Below are 19,758 nucleotides of genomic sequence, written 5' to 3' on the forward strand. Positions count from 1 at the left end.
TATCTCACTCCCTGCGACAGTCACCTTAGTGTAAAGGAGGACTTCAGTCTGAGCCAAACCAAAGCCATCTCCAGTCAACCGCCATCTGCTCTCTCACACCAAAGGCCCACAGCTGAGAATTTGGGAGACTCTGTGTTTTGTCACACCAGTAACGACAACCACTTTGCTTATTCAGCTAAAGATGTAATCTTTTTGAAAAAGATGGCAGGCTTCTTCAAGGACAATACAAACAGCTGGGTTGCACCACTCCCGTTCCGAACCCCCAGATGCAAACTCCCGGATAACCGGTCCTACGCCTACCAACGGCTGATGTCATTACGACGTACGCTCGACAAGAAACCAAAAATGAAAACACATTTTGTGGAATTCATGCAGAAAATGCTAGATAACCAACACGCAGAGCTCGCACCACCTCCCAATAGAGACAAAGAGAACTGGTATCTCCCGATTTTTGGTGTGTACCATCCCCAAACGCCAGGGAAGATACGCGTTGTGTTTGATTCGAGTGCACAGTTTGATGGAGTGTGCCTCAATGAGGTGCTGCTTTCCGGCCCGGACCTGAACAACACACTTTTGGGTGTGCTGCTTCGCTTCAGGAAAGAACCAGTCGCAGTCACAGCTGACATTGAACAAATGTTCTACTGCTTTGTGGTCCAAGAAGACCACAGAGACTACCTTTGCTTTCTTTGGTACAAAGACAACGACCTTGGCAAAGACGTAGTAGACTACAGAATGAGGGTACATGTCTTTGGTAACAGTCCTTGCCCTGCAGTGGCAATTTACGGGCTGAGACTGGCAGCAAGGAAAGCAGAAAGTGAGTATGGAACTGATGCCCGAGACTTCGTAGAGCACGACTTCTATGTCGATGATGCATTAAAGTCTTTCCCAACTGCAGCTGAGGCTGTTGATGTCCTACAGAGAACTCAGAAAATGCTTGCCCTCTCAAATCTACGTCTCCACAAGATTGCTTCCAATAAAGTGGAAGTGGTGAGTGCATTCCCCCCTGAGGATAGGGCCAAAGATATCAAAGATCTCGATTTAACAACAGATGAGCTTCCAGTCCAGCGCAGCTTGGGGGTAAGTTGGAACCCTACAACAGACACGTTCACATTCCATGTTCCACAAGAGCAAAAACCCTTCACTCGCCGGGGCGTACTCTCAACAGTGAACAGCTTGTTCGACCCTCTTGGTTTGCTTGCACCTGTAACCATCAAGGGCAGACTTCTTCTCAGAGAGCTCTCCAGCAGCAACCTTGAGTGGGACAGTTCCTTACCCCAAGACATGTACGATGGCTGGAGAAGGTGGCATGACTCGCTACGAAGTCTCACAAACCTGCACATTCCTCACCACTACGTCACGTTCTCCATCTCACAAGCCACATTCATCGAACTTTGTGTTTTCTCAGACGGTCCAGTGAAAGCCATCGCTGCGATAGCTTACCTGATGGTCACACATGAAGATAGGCACAGTGAGGTCGGATTCCTTATGGGTAAGGCCAAACTAGCTCCTGTATCAGAACCGACCATTCCTCGATTATAGCTGTGCGCTGCAGTGCTTGCTGTGGAGATGTCAGAGCTTCTCACAGTAGAACTAAACGTAAAGATTGACAAGACAACATTCTACACTGACAGTAAAGTGGTGTTAGGATACATTAACAATCAAAGCAGAAGATTCCATGTATATGTGAACAATCGTGTACAGAGAATCAAGCAGTCTTCCCTACCAGATCAATGGAGATACGTCCCATCAGAGCACAATCCTGCCGATCATGGCTCTCGGTCTGTACCAGCAGACAAACTCTCTGGTACTTCATGGTTGTACTGCCCAGCATTTCTTCTCAATCACGAGATTCTCTCCCCAGAAAAGGGTCCATTTGAACTCGTCGATCCAGAGTTGGACATTGAAATTCGACATAACGTCAATGTGCTTGTGACCACAACTGCTCCAGGTGCCTTGGGTTCATCACGCTTTGAAAGATTCTCAAAATGGACTTCCCTTGTCCAAGCAGTGGCCTACCTTCGCCACATCTCCCACAGTTTCAAGTCTAAAGATGGTGGTGCCTGTAGCGGCTGGCATCTCTCACAGCCTCTGCGTTTCTAAATGGAGGGACAGTAACTGCGTGTATATGTAAGCGGGTAAAACCTTCAGATAGTCAGATTAACAGTAACAGTATTTACTGTCATTCTGCAATTCATCTCATGTAAACAATAACGTGGCGCACAGCATGACATGAAAAAGTAATATAAAAGTATCTTACTGTATATTTTACAGTTTTGTACTGTCTTTCCAGAATATCATTAAATTTACATAAGTAGACTGTGATTTTACATGTCAAATGTAAAATAACATAACATCACTGTAAATGTAATAAAACACAATTTTCTTGTTTTTTAAATATTTGTTTTGTACATATGCATATTTAGATTGTAAAAATACATTCAGAAATGTATCATAATTTCACAAATATTTGTCTGTTATTTGAGAGATTGATCTGTTAAATTCAAATGTAATACTATGGAAAAATATATAAAATGATCAAAAATTAATGAGAATAATTAATAATTAAAAGAGTATTTGAATTATAATTGTGCTGAAAATTTCATGCCATCTAGGTCTGATTCAATAATTCAGAGGTAACAAGTGAAAATATAATTAATAGGAATAAAAACAAAAAAAAAACATAAAACATTGCACGGCCACGCTGTGCTATTTATATATTTAAAAAAATAAATGTAGAGGTAGGAATTAATTAGCAATTAATATAAATCTCAAAGTATTCACAATATTCCTGAACAGAAATAGGCCTCTGCACCTGGGGTGAGGGCGTGGCCATGAAAACAATGTGACATGCCATTGGATGTTGGGATACATAATAAAATGTCGCTAAGCATTGTCCAATGAATGTGAAGTAACAACCACAAGGTCGCGGGTATGGCTGTGGAAAGTAGTGATGGTAAATTTAATTCTTTTTTTCCTAAATCGAGTTTGAATGAGTCACTCACCAAAGTGAACTGGGTTTTTTGAGTCATTTGAGTCACTTGACCAGAGTGCAAAAGATGTACATTTTCACTCAAACTTAATTTGTTTCTCTTATTATGTATATCCTACTGCTAAGATGAGTGATTGAAAAAGAAAAACAACTAATTTGATGGAGCAAAAAAGAACAAAAAAATTTCTAAAGGGAACATTTATTTTATTTATTTTATTTTATTAGTATTTTCCTCAAGTGTGTCAAATATATATTTTCTCATCTAAATGTCCATTGAGCTGTGAGCAGGGGACAGTAATGCGCCTTAACATTGGTTGCCAACCAAGGAGAAGAAGAAGCTGTGAGCCAGGAGGGAGGGGGTGAATAGCTCAAATGTGCTGTTAGCATGTTAGCAGAGCGATGCTACTGCGAACCGAGGAGCTATTGTCTTGATGTGAGCTTGTACTCAGGGTTTTTTCTTCCAGTTCAGAGCAGAAATGCTTGTTGTTAAGAAACTGTCTGTTGTTTTTTTCCCCCACAGTTTTAATTATAAGCTAGATATATTTCTACTAATGAAATTAGTTTGCTAAGAGCAAAAGGGATGAGTCAATTGGGCTTGTGAATCATGATTCACGAGTCAGTAAAGTGATTCTCAAGTACTGAACAATTCGTTCATGATTCGCGCATCACTAATGGAAAGTGCGGTGGAAGAGAGAGGTTGGTGAAAGATCATCCATGCAGTGCTGCAAGGCAAGTATATCAAACTCAGCTTAGTAGATTTAACTTGGAATTGCTTGACCACTATGGCTCGTAGTTTACTGAGACGGTAAAAGGCATGGAATCTTTAGCTATGAAGGCAAAGGACGTCGTCTGTCAGTATAAGGTGCAGTTAGTATACAGCTAGACCAGCTGCTATCTTGCTGGCCAGCAGAGTTGTTGTTCGCTAATTTGTTAGCTGCCAGCTTTCTGTGGCCGTGTAAACACAGCAGTTCCTACGCGGATCGTTTCTACACCGCTAATACCCGTTAGGGGGCCCGCGATGACAGCTGCCACTGATGCATTTGTCTTAATGTGAAATTAAGTATACAACTTAAGAGCTAATAAATGGTAAATGGTAAATGGCCTGTATTTATATAGCACTTTACTAGTCCCTAAGGACCCCAAAGCGCTTTACATATCCAGTCATCCACCCATTCACACACACATTCACACACTGGTGATGGCAAGCTACATTGTAGCCACAGCCACCCTGGGGCGCACTGACAGGCAACCTGTTCCAGTCTAGCAACACACCTGCACTCTTGTAGAGAGCTCGTGCGTGCCAAGATGTGCTGTGTGATGAAGTGAGAGAAATAGGAAATAGAAGTAGCCCACTGTGCTAGCTTTGCCCAGAAAAATGTAATGGACATGTAAGCCAAGTATTTCCTTCTATTTTGTAGAAGGAAGTAGGGCTAAAGCAGCTGAGGCGAATTATTTGACTACATTTAAACGTACATTGCATACATGTATTTGGATTTTGGCAGGTTTCATGATTCATAAGGTTTTTTTTATTCCCCTGCAGATTAGTAGCGTGAGTTCTCAAATTTATTCAGTAAGCAGTAAAGGTGAGTATTGTGCTGCAATTAAGGATGTCAAAAGATTACACCTGTCGCAGTTGTGGTGCTTTAATGTAAATGTTTGGGCACCCATGGTCAACATTTAAGTTCATGTGAACAGTTAAGCAAGTAGAAGATGAAATAATCTCCAAATGGCTTAAAGTTATAGATGACATTTAATTTTAAATAAAATCATTTTCATATTTTTTTAAACAGAAAAGGAAAAGGCCCACAGTTAAAGTTTGGACACCTTGTAGTTGACCGTAGGGCCCAAACTGCATGCCAGTGTATGTAATTGATATACATCAGTTGTAACATTGCAGTTAGTTGTTTGAGTCATGTGTGGACTTGTTTTTTTGTCCCCTTGTCTCTTGTTCATGTACACAACAGGAAACTCTACTTTGGCAGCCGAGCACTTCATGTTATCTGTGGACCAGGCAATTGCGAATGGCCATATCACTATCTTCAGCGACGCACTTATCCTGATTTGTGGCTCTTAATACTGCACGAACATTTCTTATCCAGTAGCCCAGGCAGCAACCTTGGAATTCTTGCAACGGTAAGGCGGCACCAGTCAATTTTATGCATTGAGACATAAGAATGATGAGACAGTGAAATCTAAAGTTATGGCTGTCTCTGAAATATTCTTAATTCATGCTCATGTCAAGTTATAGATAGAGACCTTTGAGTAGTAGATGCTCACAGATGTTTCACTACCCTCAAACAGCATTTGCAATAGACTCACAGGTTAACCAAACATCTTTGCATCACCCCTCTGTTCCACAATGACCTCTATGTCCAAACACGCACTCAAAAGCAAGCTCATTCTACACTTAGATTCATTGCAAATGTAAAAAAACACATACAGTCCAGTCCTCAGTTTCTTAATGAAGTTGTTGTTTTTCACTCAACAGATGCCTTAAGATTAACCCCGACAAGGGATCCAAAGTGGAGTGGAACACGTCTAAGAAAAACCTTGCAGTCAATCCAAAGGTTCTGACGTTGATCACCAAAATTGCGGACTATGAGTGGAGAGCATAAAAAGTTCTCATTTTTATCCTGAGGATAACCTTATCTGTTGTTCACTAGCACTGGTCTCTGGTTCATGGTCAATGTCAACAGCACGGGTGGCCCGCTTTATAGGGGAAAAGTGAAATATAGGCTGCAAATCCTATTCACATTTAGCTAGCATTAGTGCTAGCCAGTTGGTAGGTTACTGTCTGCTGACAGGCTCTCTGTCACTGTGAAAGGACAAACGACATCTTAGTTGTTTGCTATTAAAAGAGATTTATTTTTAGCGAATAGACAACTTATAATGTAAGGACTAATAACGTACGTAGCTCTGCAACCAAAAAAACTGCATAGAATTATTTGACTGTTTCTTATAGATTTTTTCCCTCACTGAAACTGAAGAAAAAAAAAAAATTTTTTAAATTCCTTCTCGGATTTCTTGCAAAACTCAAATTTTTAGTTTAATTAAGATTACAATTTTCCTTTTTAAACTGAGACTAAGAGTTAGGTGGCAGAGGAAGGCTTGTGATGGGAGCAACCCTGAAAAGGATAGGCGGAGGCAAATGGATGGATGGCTGGAGACTATGACTGCCTTAGTTTACCTAAGGCAGTCATAGTCATTTGTTGGAAAGTTGGAGGCACATACAAGTGATGCTCGGTTTTGCATAGTTACTATTAGGATAATCAGAATGAATTAAAGGCTGTTACAGTTTAGGGAAATTGTTAATAATAAATGATGAAAAAAAATAGAGCCACATGTTAAAATAATCATTCTAATTTTGTATGAGCACAAACCTGTGAAAGACGATGTTTCTCTCTTGCAGTCAATACAAGAGCTGTTGCTTGTCTGGTAAGAACATCGTGGCAGGAGTCATCCTTCAGAAAAGAGAAATAAATATAGGAATGTTATAAACTGGTAAAATGTTTTATCAAAAGAAGTTATTGTTCAGTAGTGATAGACTCACCATAGATTGGGATGATGCTACTCCATCTGCGAACCCGCTTGGACAAGCTGCTGAAATGTTTGGAGTCGAGGTATCATTGTTGGTCTGGGATGGAACAAGGGGCCTTTGCGAGATATGGGCACCATCATCGAAGCCAGAGTACAATGTCTTATTATTGTCAAAAGTACCAAAATGTTCGGGGCACACACTGTCTGGATCATGCTGTATTGTGTTTTGATCAATCACTGCATCTTCTCCTGAGTTCAATCTGGTGTCTACAGCTGCATCCATTGTTGGCTGGCTTGTTGGCTGGTTTTCGACCACTGGATCAGTCCTGTAGGCCCACATGTTACTCAGACTTCTGTTCTCCGCTGATGAGGGTTCCCTCCTAGAACTGCAATTGAGATTAATTGATTAATTGACTAGTTAAAGATATTAATTACAAGCTACACTGATCATTTCTAAATAATTCTATTCTGCATTTGATAATTTACTCCAAAATATGTATGTTTTCAGACTGAGTTTAATAAATTGTTACTAATTTATTGCTGATTGATATTTGGTAGCTTAACTGTAGTTTAAAAGCTTTAAAAATCCTCAAAAACCTAAACCTGGAAAGCTAAACTAAAGAACACAGGAAACATTGAAAATGTTGCAAAAACCTTACAACCTGGAGCAAGGAGCATGAGACATGAAAACCTGAGGGAGGGAACACAGATGACACAGAGGAGAAAATGCAGACGATCCGACAAAGAACAGAGGGAAGCACACACTAAATATACACACACACAGGGAAACGAGGAATTGGCAGACAGGTACGAAACACAGCTGACACTAATCAGATGAGAAGAGACCAGGGGGAAGGGCAACAGAATACACTGATGCAGGGCATGGGACTATCAAAGTAAAACAGGAATAAACATGAACATCAAACCAGGGACACTTGACTCAAGACAAGGGAGGCACGGAGAACACCTAAACACAGGAAATAATTAACAAATAACCAGGAAACTAACTGAAACAATGAATATTAATAAACACAAGCAACCAAGGAGACTCTGGACCATGCCCATTGGTTTATTTAAAACAAAAGTAAAAAAAATAAATAAAAATGGTGTTTTCTCTATTAGGAGAAATTAAGCACTCAGAAAAATTGTTTAGAAATAGCATTGATGTGGATCATAAGGAATTAGCATTAACATATCTACTGTTAAGCTGTAAACACAAGTAGGAATCTAACATGAATACTTTATATGATTATTTTCAAAGATATCAAAGTATATAGTCAGTCTCACCTTACAGATTTTTGTGTCCTAGTCGATCCGCTGCATCGTCCATTGCCAAGGTGGTCGGAGTGTGTTCGACGAATGTGATACCAAAATGAATTGTAAACACGATATTCTTTGACACATCCATCTATGCCACAAACTACACGGAAATCTGGACTATGGCTATGTGCAGAATTAATATGACTCAGTAAGGATTTGAGGGTCAGACCCACAAAAACGAAGCAGATAACACAGCGCCAAATCATTTTGTTTCACTGGTCTGTGAACCGTTTTTCCCATAAAGCCAAAATGACCAGGATTATTCCATTAAGGGGTAGGAATGGCTATCCTAATTCGGTGCCTTATAACAGCTGTACTAAGTAATAGTACCGACATGTCAGTATTTACTTAATATAATCTAACTAAATAGTTAAATCCTTAAATATATAGAATTTTATAGATATAAAACAGCGAACTAAACCATTTCTGTACACAACCCCATACTCCTGAGTTGGTACAGTCCAGCTTCGCGCCTCTAGCTTCGCGCCTCAAATTTGGATTGCAGGATTAGTAATATTTTTGGGTCCGGGATACAGTGGTACAGTGTGAAGAAATTAAGGCATGCTATGGAGAAACTGGACGAAATAACAATTGCCACCCTGAAAGGTATGTGACTGTTTTGTTTTTTCTATGTTTTGTGTTCTGCTATGTTGCATGGTAAGTCGCTAGCATGGCAGGCTATACCCGGTTGTTAACTTAGCTTGTGCGGTTAGCTTAGTTGCATTAGCATATTTAAATATGCTAGTGCTATTACACTACATATACATGGGTATTTCTGAAAACTGAGATTTTCCGTTTTCATTTTAAAAATAATCCCGTCCACACGGAAACGCAGAAATGAAGGAAAACGCTGCTAGGCACATGCCAAAGCAACAGGTGGCGATATATTCCTAACCGTGTAGAAATGTTGGCCAATCAGAAGTCTAGAAGCCTCGGTGGGAAATAGTAAAGAAAGATGGGGCATAGAAGCAGAACCCAGTCTGGAGGGACAGTAACTGTGTATATGTAAGTATTTAAACACTGCAGAGAGTACAATTAACAGTAACAGTATTGTAGAAATTCATTTCACCGAAACAATAACGTGGCGCACAAGGCCCACACCTTTGACGCTGCGTTTTCTCCGTTTTTCTCGTCCACACCTAAATGCAAAAAAGGAGTTTTCGAAAATATCCACCCTGGCAAGCGTTTTTAGAAATCTCCTTTTTCAGTGACTGAAAACGCTGTTTACGTGTGGACGAAAGGTGCAAGCGAATCACAAATATAATACTTTTTCCAGTCAATGGGAGGAAGGTAATTTAGAACCTGTGGAGCAGTCAGGAGGGAATATAATGGAATAGAGTATTGTTTTTAAATGGTAAATATTAAATTATGTTTCTTGTGTATCCTGTTTGTTACCCAAGCAAAGCTGTCAGCTGGCTTGCACATGAGGATGATGCAATGTAGTGATAATTGGAAACTCCTATTGCAGAAGCAAATGTTGGAGAAGACCTGCTCTCGTCACTTTCACGAGATGACATCAAAGATCTGTTTCCTGGTCCTGAACATTTCCTCAGGCGTCGGGCTCTATGGCTTGCAGTGCACAAATGTGAAGAAGTAAGTTCTGTCCTATCGCTGTGTGACAAAACTGAGAACACACCAGCTTGTTTTATGCAGTTTCAAGTAATTCCACCAATACTCACTTAACAGATAGGCAGTAGAATCTTCTTTAGTTTTGATTTAAATCAAGTGGCCCACACATTTATTAAATATACATATTTTTTATTGTTCAACACTTTACTGATATTTTGTTGTACTTTCTTTCATGTGTAGAGACCTAAAGTTCTTGTGCAATTTTATGTGAAATTAGCCCCATGTACACTGTATTTTAGAACAAGACTGCTGCTGAAAAAATGCTAACAACTACTGGAGATGGTGACTTCTCCAGAGAGGAACCCAGCACTTCTAAGTTTGTGACTATGTCCAACCCAGAGTACATAGTCTTCACAGACAGTGAACTTGAGCAAGCTCGACATTCCTACTTTGAAAAGAAGCGGCTGGGGACAGAGTGTGCTGAACCTTTGTCAAAGGAACTCTTTTGTCGACTTGTAAGAAACACCATGACAAACATGATTTCGATAGCAAGAGCAGCTGAAGACTCCAGATACCCCAGCAAACATGAGGTTGATGCCATGGCAAAGCGATTAATGGAGTACTACCCAATGCTTAACACTTACACCCCCGGAGAGCAGTCATTTCGGGGTAGTACCTTAGACCCCCGCGGAGTCATCATTTTGCGTTTCTACCTTTAAAAGCCGGAGAGCAGTCAAATGCTGGAAGTGGAAGCTAAATTGGCTAGTCATTCATATGTATATTGGGTCGTTACCTAGGAATTCTGGAGGGAGGGGATTGGGGGAGAAATCAACACACATGAGTCTAGGTCCTTTGTTGCTGACATTTATTGATAAAAACAGTAGTTTCATTTCATGTTATTTCCTTTTTCATTTCAAGCAAGGAAGTGGATGTAGTTAGTAAGTAAGATATTTCAGACATTATTCTGACACAGAGGAGGAGATACTGGAATTAAAATTAGTATCTATGCATGCATTTGTGATTTTGTTTGACCTTCCCATTGCTCACAATTTGAATTTGTTCACACTGCAGATGAGTGTCTCAGTCCCCAAACAAGCTCTCTTTTTCGGTGGAGAAGCAGTCTCCTCATCCGCAGTGAGTGTGGAGAAATCAACACACATGAGTCTAGGTCCTTTGTTGCTGACATTTATTGATAAAAACAGTAGTTTCATTTCATGTTATTTCCTTTTTCATTTCAAGCAAGGAAGTGGATGTAGTTAGTAAGTAAGATATTTCAGACATTATTCTGACACAGAGGAGGAGATACTGGAATTATAATTAGTATCTATGCATGCATTTGTGATTTTGTTTGACCTTCCCATTGCTTACAGTACAAAAAACCAACCATTTGTACACATATGTACTAATAATAATAAAAAGTGAGTGCAACACTGCAACCCGTCACCCCGTCGTTCAGTGGTCGTTGATCAGTGGTCCATTGTGGCACCATTCAGAGCACTGGTACAATAGTACCAGCAAGATATGGGAAGACATTGCAAATGTACTTGGATTTTAGGTTGCAAGCCACCCAAAACTTGATCCCAAACTTGTCAGGTTTACTTGCAAACACTTGGAGTGTTTCAGTATGCCATCTTAGGGAGAACTCAACACACATGTAGGTCCTTTGTTGCTGACATTTATTGATGAAAATAGAAAAAAAACCAACCGTTTGTACACATGTTTACAAATAATAACAAAAATTGAGTGAGTACATTACAACATTTTCAGCAATCACTCACAATCCTGGCACTGCCACGGTATCTGTCGCCTGCATTTACCACATGTGTACCTGTAGCAGTGAACACATCGCACAGTGGCCTGATTTTTTTTGCATCTGTGTTTGACCTGACACGTGGCCCTTTTTCCAGGGCTCGGTGTGGAGGGTTGTGTCCGAAGCAACTGTTCTTTTCTTTCCTTCTTCGCAGCTACATGAGAGTGAGCCAATTCGGTTGCAAGGGCTACCAGGAAGTCCACCCGTCTTTCCTTCGTCCCGGTGCATTCTTGATACAGCACATGTGCATTCAGTGCTGCCATGTCAATCATGTTATAAAACACGGCAACTGGCCAGCGCCGTGTTCCTTTGCGGACAGTGTACTCCCGAACCATCTGGTCCATCACATCCACGCCACACTTTGTCTTGTTGTAAAGGGTGACAGTGTTTGGCTTCCTTTTGGTAGTGTTTTCGGTCTGAACCACGCTGTGCATGCTGCTAAGAATATATACTGTCTTCTTCCGTTTGGCCGCATACGCCGTCAGCGTGGCAGCAGAGGTTGAAAACACCTAAGAAATAAGATAAATTGTTAATTCCATAGCCCTTTTACACACAATGAAACACATAAACATAGAACCACAAAAGACCTGCAACATACCTGAGTGGTGAATTCATTGCGATCTGTCTGTCTAGTGGATTGAGGAATTTCCCTGCGAATCTTGTTGACTGTGCCGAGGATGGTGGTTTTCCGTCTAAGAAGTTTTTGCGCAAGTGAAAGCGATGTGAAAAAATTGTCAGTGGTAACATTTCTGCCCTTGTCCAGGAATGGTTCCATCAGCCTCATAACTACATTTTCGGAAAGTCTCTCCCCAGTGGGACGATTGGGGTCCTTGCCAAGATATGGGAAGACATTGCAAATGTACTTGGATTTTAGGTCGCAAGCCACCCAAAACTTGATCCCAAACTTGTCCGGTTTACTGGCAATATACTGCAGGAAACTGCACCGAGTTTTTGATGGGAAAAGCTGTTCATTGATGGTGATATGTAGACCAGGGTTGTAGCACGTGATGCAGTTGGTGACAAATGATCCCCACACACTGGAAATTGCTGCGAACTTATCAGTCTTTGCTCGATCACAGCGGGTGGACTTGTCATCAAAGCGTAGGTGTTGCATGATGTCTTGGAAGCGGTTTCGTGCCATAGTTCCAATTATCTGTGGGTTTCCCAGGTTTGCTGACCAGCAGTCATTTACAGATGGAACCCTGTAAACCCCCCGCAAGATGACAATAGCAATAAATGCCATTAGTTCAGGGAGGTCCATGAACCAACAAACATGCTCCGTTTGCTGTGCATGTTGAATAGTCCATTCTTGAATGCTACGAAGCATGTCAAGAGTGATGAAACACAGGAAGCTCTGAAGGCGACTCAAGATACTTCTCCTGGCCTTAGCCGTTGGCTCTCCATCTGCAGCGTACGGTTCTATAGGGGTGAAAGGGAGACGGGTCCCCACATGTTCTTCACGCCACACTGTGCCATCTTTCGCTGTCTCAGTCCCCAAACAAGCTCTCTTTTTCGGTGGAGAAGCAGTCTCCTCATCTGCAGTGTGAACAAATTCAAATTGTGAGCAATGGGAAGGTCAAACAAAATCACAAATGCATGCATAGATACTAATTATAATTCCAGTATCTCCTCCTCTGTGTCAGAATAATGTCTGAAATATCTTACTTACTAACTACATCCACTTCCTTGCTTGAAATGAAAAAGGAAATAACATGAAATGAAACTAACCGGAAGACTGATCAGACAGCTCTGAGTCCGAATCCGGCTGAACTTCTAGGTCTTCTCCATCCGAGTCACAAGGGTCGACTTCCGCCAGGATCATTTCCAACGCCTGCTGGGTGGTGAGTCTTCTCTGCATTTTCTTTCCTTGGAGAGGAGGTCCGTACACCACAGGATTCTTCAGGGCAATGAAGGGTTAGGCTAAGTGCAGTGAGATTGTATCATATATATACCCTTGATCACAATTGATCAGTGGGGTCAGGTCACACTGATCAGCGGGGTCACACCCCCGTCGTTCAGTGGTCGTTGATCAGTGGTGCCACAATGGACCACAGAACGACGGGGTGACGGGTTTCCTGCAGTATATTGCAAGTAAACCTGACAAGTTTGGGATCAAGTTTTGGGTGGCTTGCAACCTAAAATCCAAGTACATTTGCAATGTCTTCCCATATCTTGCTGGTACTATTGTACCAGTGCTCTGAATGGTGCCACAATGGACCACTGATCAACGACGGGGGTGTGACCACATAACAATGCAACCCGTCACCCCGTCGTTCAGTGGTCGTTGATCAGTGGTGCCACAATGGACCACAGAACGACGGGGTGACGGGTTTCCTGCAGTATATTGCAAGTAAACCTGACAAGTTTGGGATCAAGTTTTGGGTGGCTTGCAACCTAAAATCCAAGTACATTTGCAATGTCTTCCCATATCTTGCTGGTACTATTGTACCAGTGCTCTGAATGGTGCCACAATGGACCACTGATCAACGACCACTGAACGACGGGGTGATGGGTTGCAGTGTTGCACTCACTTTTTATTATTATTAGTACATATGTGTACAAATGGTTGGTTTTTTGTACTGTAAGCAATGGGAAGGTCAAACAAAATCACAAATGCATGCATAGATACTAATTATAATTCCAGTATCTCCTCCTCTGTGTCAGAATAATGTCTGAAATATCTTACTTACTAACTACATCCACTTCCTTGCTTGAAATGAAAAAGGAAATAACATGAAATGAAACTACTGTTTTTATCAATAAATGTCAGCAACAAAGGACCTAGACTCATGTGTGTTGATTTCTCCCCCAATCCCCTCCCTCCAGAATTCCTAGGTAACGACCCAATATACATATGAATGACTAGCCAATTTAGCTTCCACTTCCAGCATTTGACTGCTCTCCGGCTTTTAAAGGTAGAAACGCAAAATGATGACTCCGCGGGGGTCTCAGGTAGAAGCCTTCTTGACTTGACTGCTCTCCGGCTTTTAAAGGTAGAACGGTAGAAGCTGGGAATTCCAGTTAAAGAAACGTGTGGTGAGTGGGTAAGTAGCATTTGCTCAATACCACTCTGTGTTAATCATGAGTGATGTATCTTATCATCTTTTAATTTTTACCGTTTGTACCTGTTAGGAGCATGTTGCTAAAAAGCTAATGAAGAGACTCTCCAATGTCAAAAGTCCAAGGAAGGGCAAAAAACCTCCTGCGAAGAAGCCAAGAAAGGATGGGAATGAAAGCGTTGCAAAAAGTGACAGCAGTGGGGAGTCCAGTGCATCAACTATTATTCTAGATAAATCACCAGTTAGATCGATGGGCACCCCAGTGCACCACCAGGATGGCAGTGATGAAGAATGTAAGTATAATATAATGCACCCTCTTATTACAGCCTGAGTGTAAATGTGGTTTGGACGATACTTTTTGTTTTTTTGTTAAAAATTCTGCTAACAATGGAACACAACTACTTCACTGTTTATCTTGGAATCTTTGTGTTCCATTTAATAGTGACAACTTCACAGGATTAATGAACAATTTTAAGATAGGTGGTTAGTTAATTTGTTGATCTAATTTACAGAAATATTTTGGTATTTTTGTATTATTGTTTTGCACCAATAACAGATATATAAAGCCTTACTGTGGCAATAAATGATTTACACACCTCTGCTCTGTGTGTTTAGCTGGTTCAGCTGACTTCTTTGACAGCCAAAAAACCCAGGCAAGACACTACAAGACACTTCAAGAAATATACAAGACCAAAAAACCGAACAAAGCTGCTGTTACCCAACTGCTGAACCTGGAGTTTGAGTCTAGAAGACAATTCATTAACTCTGATGCTATAAAGGAGCAGGACAGAGCAGTGAAGATACTAGAGGCATATCCTTGTTTCAGAGAACTGGACCATGTAAGCAGCACTTATTTCTTTTAGCCATCCTGTTATTCCTTTGGGGACATTTTGATATGATTTTCAAATTTCTTAAATACTGGCCCTCATGTTTAAATTGTTATCACTTATTGTCAAGACCAGATACAGAGCTAGACAGATCTATCTCAGTTGGGTTTCTGTCTGTATTTTTCAGGTCCTTGATGAGCTGCGGAGAATTATTCAACCATCCAACTTGAAATACATTTCTGAGATGAAGGATAGATGGGAAATCTTCTACTCGAAGGTGCAGTTTTATGGTGTCATGAAGAAAGTTATGAAGCCGCCAAAAACTTTGGATGGAGGTAATGCTACAGTATCTTGATTTGTCTACATTTATGCTTTGCAGATTACATTATTTGCAATGCTTAATGGTGTTGCCCTGTCTTATTTTTCTTTTTTCAAACCAGTGGAACATGCAGCAGCTGTGTTCAGAGCCCTTCCCGTGCTTTTCCCTTCCAGCACAGTACCACCTAAGAAGCTGGGCATCTGTAGTGAGGCTTTTTTCCATGTCCTAAAGGTAAGGCTGCAATATTCTATGTGTATATATTGTTGAATTTTGCAGTTACTCATGTTTTCATTTTATATATTTTACTGTGGAGTCAGTCAAATATTCTTAAAGTTCAGATCCCCATAACATGTTGATGTTAATAAAACCTACAAAAAAAGTTGATCTATTTTAAACTGTAATGCAACTCAAAAATTGTATTTCTTACGGTCTTGTTCTAATCCTCTTTTTTTCTGTCATGTAGACTTCAGAAGACCCTGAAGGCTACCTGCGTCAGCGACCCCTGGCTTGTCCAGTTCTGCTTGTCTCTGAAGGCAACTGCATGATAGCTGTTGGAACCACACCAGTGAGCACTTTTGACCGGAAGGATCTTAATGAGGGACTGCTCTATCTGATGGCATATTACTATGCCCTCCACCTCACATATCCAAAGTGCATTTCCACGCTGCTGTCTGTCTTGCAAACTGAAATACTCAAAGACTCCATCCATGACCGAGATTCAACCCCCTCTTACAAGAAGGCGCTTGGTGAGTGGAAGTCATTCATTGAGTGAGTCTCTCAGATGACAGACTCCATCTGCCTTGTTTATCAGACTCAGTGTTGGTCAGTGAGGTTGTTTTTTTTCTCTCTAGAAAAGTTGTTCAAATGTAAAACACATGTTTGTTTGTGTGGTCGTTAAACTTGTTCTTCTAAAATGTTATGTAATATAGGATTTGAAATAGTGATTGTTTTAAGCTTCAGCAAAATTTATTTTTGATACCAGCCATGAGTGTGTTATACTGTTATTATTCATGTTAAGAGTATCTGGAATATGCACTTCTTATATTGGCCATGTTACACAGTACCCTGCTGAAATGTATAATTTTAGACATGATTCTCCTGGAACAGACCTCAGTGAGTTACTGACCCATTGCTGTGTCAATAAAAGCGCAAAATCTAAGAGTGCTTTTGCTGTCTTAATTTAAGATGAATTCCCTTATTTTTAGTAGCTTTTTGAAGAGATGGTGTCTTATTCTCAGGAATTTTTGCTGATTATTGTTCTCAGAGTCGAAACATAATTCTTATAGTTAGCTCAATCAAGAAAGAAACAATTCAGTTTTAAGAAAATTTGTCCTATAGTAAGGTGTTTTTTTTATGTGAAAAATCTAAATTAAGGTGTCGAATCTTAAAGTAAGCAAATAATTCTTGAAAACAGCTTGTTCAAGAAAGCATAATACTCATTTTAGGTACAGATTTTCTAAATATCAAAGTATATTTTACTTATAATAAGTCATATTTTCTTCAAATAAGCATACATTTTAGACAATTTTGTCTAGTTAAAAGGCATATGGCAGTTAGATTAATTTGCTAGTTTTAAGAATTCTAGTCAAGCAACTTTTGCTTACCCCATTGGCAGATTTTTTGCTCAAAACAAGAAAATTTTGTCAGATTTAAGAATATTTGGCTTGTTTCAAGTATAGCTGTTTTTGCAGTGTAGGTTTTAAGGACAGGGGAGGCTTAGGCCCCAAGAGATGCACACGATATGAACGAACGTAGTGAATGAGCATAAAATTTCACAAACAGAAAACAAAGACTGAGAAATTGTTTTCCTACTTTTTTGGACAGATTAAATATCCTAGGCCACCAATAGATCTATTGTTTTATTTCAGTCTGTTTTATAATACAGTACAACAAGAAAACAGAGGAAATGTGTTTGCTGCATCAATAACAAGAAAAAAACTGAAAATAAAAAAGTACATCATTTTTATGGCTGCAATCACCAGTTACTTGGTGGGTGGAAGCATCAAAGAATGATGTCTGTTTTTAAGAGTGGCAAATCGGTCAATCACTCTGTTGTGACTCAGATGCTGAGTGCGTCTTTTTTCAATAGACATGACTGTGAAGTCTTTTCTGACCCATTGTTTGACGCAGCCAGGAGTGCAGCCGACGCAGTGCACTAAAGGACCTTTCGCACGAGCAGGCACTGTTAGGGCAACTTGGATGGTTGCCTTCAGAGAGGGAAACATGTCTGAATCAAGGAGGTTGTACACAGACAACATATTTTTGGGTGGAAATCCAGCCTCTGTTTTCCGGGTAAGAAAGTTTCTGGCCACCAGAACCTCCTCTTTTTTCAGGTCAAGTCTGTAGTGCTTTGCAAGTTCATTCAAGTGTGGTTCACTCAAGAAGTTCTCAGATTTAGGACTGCATGCCTGGATGCCTTTTAGCAGCCCTGCATCTACACTGCAAAATCTTTGATCAAGCTCGCCAACCATCCGATCCACACAAGTGAAAAGTAACTCTCTTTTCAATGTGTCCGAGTTGTTAATTCAGTGCGTGAACCCACAGTTGCCTCCAGGACAAAATCCTCCATCATCTGTTTGTGCCTTGTCTTGGCACCTGGTTCAGGGATACTGTGGGTGTTACACAGGGCCTTGGTTTTCTCATACAACTCTGAGTGTTTGCCCTTTGGTGTGTCACACACAGCTTGTTTGCAGATAAAAGCTTCTGCCAGGTCTAAAGTCTCTTTCTGCAGGAATTTGTGGAGTCCTTCGGTTACAGACAGAATCGACTGAAACATTAGTAGTGCATAGACTGCTGAGAACTTGTAGGGCTTTGCTTTGAGACCAACAGCTATGGGGGATCCAATTGCAGATAGGCACTCCAAAATGGCAGGCAATGTTTCAAGAACTGCACTGATTGATCGCAACTGACATGCCCAGCGAGTGTTTGGAAGTTGCACAAGCTCAGTTTTTGTCAATCCAAGCTTTGCCTGAGTCTCCATGAACTTATGATGATTAACTAGGGAGGTGCTGAAGAAAGAATACACACACTCCAACAAACTGAAAAGCTCCACAGCCTCTGGGATAGCCTTGCAAGTATTGCACAAAACCAGGTTGAGTTGATGAGCATAACAATGCACATAGATAGCCTCAGGATGGAGCCTTCTAAAATGTGCTTGTACACCTCCAGTGGAGCCACTCATAACGGCTGCACCATCATATGTTTGTGCTACACACTTAAGCTCTGCAAGACCATTGTTTTGGATTTGCTGCTGAATCTCATTTGCAATGGACTGGGCATCAATGATGTTATCTCTGCAAGTGCAAGGAAACGCTCCTTCACTGCACCCTCTGACATGTACCTGACACAAATAGCTAACTGCTCTGCCTTTTCATCCCTTGCCTCATCTGCCATGATGGAATAGACTTTAGACTTTGTCATTTCAGATACAATGACACTAGTAACCTCCTGGGCACAACAGTCAATCATGTCATTCTGGGATGTTGGCGAGATATACTGTACATTTTTGGGGATTATGTTTTTGAAGAAAATCAAACTCCTTCAAAATCTCTATGCACGCAAGAAAATTCCCTCTGTTTGGGCTGTCTTCACCTTCATCATGGCAACGAAAAGGGAGTCCCTGTCTCCCTAACATAGAGGTTACTGCAACAATTCATCTGAGATACTCTCTTCTTTCGACTATCTCACTCACATTTGCAGTTGCTATCATCTGTGCAACGTTTCCCTGTTTGCTAGTTCCCTGGTAGCTTTTCCATGTGACAACACTGTCCTTATGTGTTTGTGCCATCTCATACTTGCCAAAGATGACTAAAGTTTTCTTCCAGTTCTTGTAACCGCTACTGACCAAACTATCATATTTGATGTTTTTGCAAAACATTCTACATGGGAAGCAGAAAGCTGCATTCTGGCTGACTGAATATTCTAACCAGTTGTGCTTTTCAAAACAGCTGTGGTTAAATGCTCACTTCTGTGTACCAAAAGTATCATGTGGATAGCTCTTCAGCTTTACCTGTCTGGGCTCTGTGTCTTTGTCACCTAAATCAAACCCTGTAGTAGAATGAGTTGCTCCAGCTGCTTCATCATTTTCCCTCTCTTGGCCTGTTTGCTCTCCTCTCTCTGTAATAACTTGATCTTCCTCTGCCTCTCGATCCATTTGCTGCAGCTCCCCTGTCTCTCCTTGCTCTCTCTGACTTGAACTTGCCTTTTGACCTTTTTTTTCTCCTTCTGCCTCACCCTTCAAGATACATTAAAACATACAGAATTGTAATGTAAATTGCTAGTATCATGACTTCTGCTCACACGCCACAGTAATTTGTTGCTCCCAAATA

General features: G+C 40.8%; 2 protein-coding genes across 2 annotated transcripts; one reads left to right on the forward strand and one right to left on the reverse strand.

Moving 5' to 3' along the window:
- Positions 1-4,530: 4,530 nt before the first annotated feature.
- Positions 4,531-8,052, reverse strand: LOC147337441 (uncharacterized). The gene is made up of 4 exons (XM_086264902.1): positions 7,814-8,052; positions 6,540-6,912; positions 6,370-6,450; positions 4,531-4,584 (listed from the first exon to the last, which is right to left on the reverse strand). The coding sequence occupies exons 1-4, from the start codon at positions 8,050-8,052 to the stop codon at positions 4,531-4,533; spliced, it is 747 nt and encodes a 248-aa protein (XP_086121028.1).
- A 274-nt stretch (positions 8,053-8,326) lies between these two features.
- On the forward strand, positions 8,327-16,774 carry LOC147337442 (uncharacterized). Its single transcript, XM_086305041.1, has 9 exons — positions 8,327-8,452; positions 9,315-9,439; positions 9,715-10,048; positions 14,247-14,269; positions 14,358-14,577; positions 14,900-15,123; positions 15,299-15,446; positions 15,552-15,661; positions 15,894-16,774. Exons 1-9 carry the CDS (start codon positions 8,413-8,415, stop codon positions 16,200-16,202), a joined length of 1,533 nt encoding a protein of 510 aa, XP_086161167.1. The 5' UTR covers positions 8,327-8,412; the 3' UTR covers positions 16,203-16,774.
- Positions 16,775-19,758: the final 2,984 nt, after the last annotated feature.

This window comes from Aulonocara sp. 'chitande type north' Nkhata Bay, linkage group LG2 (genome assembly GCF_057382095.1).
Source record: "Aulonocara sp. 'chitande type north' Nkhata Bay isolate Kocher_YH1m ecotype deep benthic linkage group LG2, A_spYH_male_GT1.1, whole genome shotgun sequence".
Lineage (NCBI taxonomy): Eukaryota > Metazoa > Chordata > Actinopteri > Cichliformes > Cichlidae > Aulonocara > Aulonocara sp. 'chitande type north' Nkhata Bay.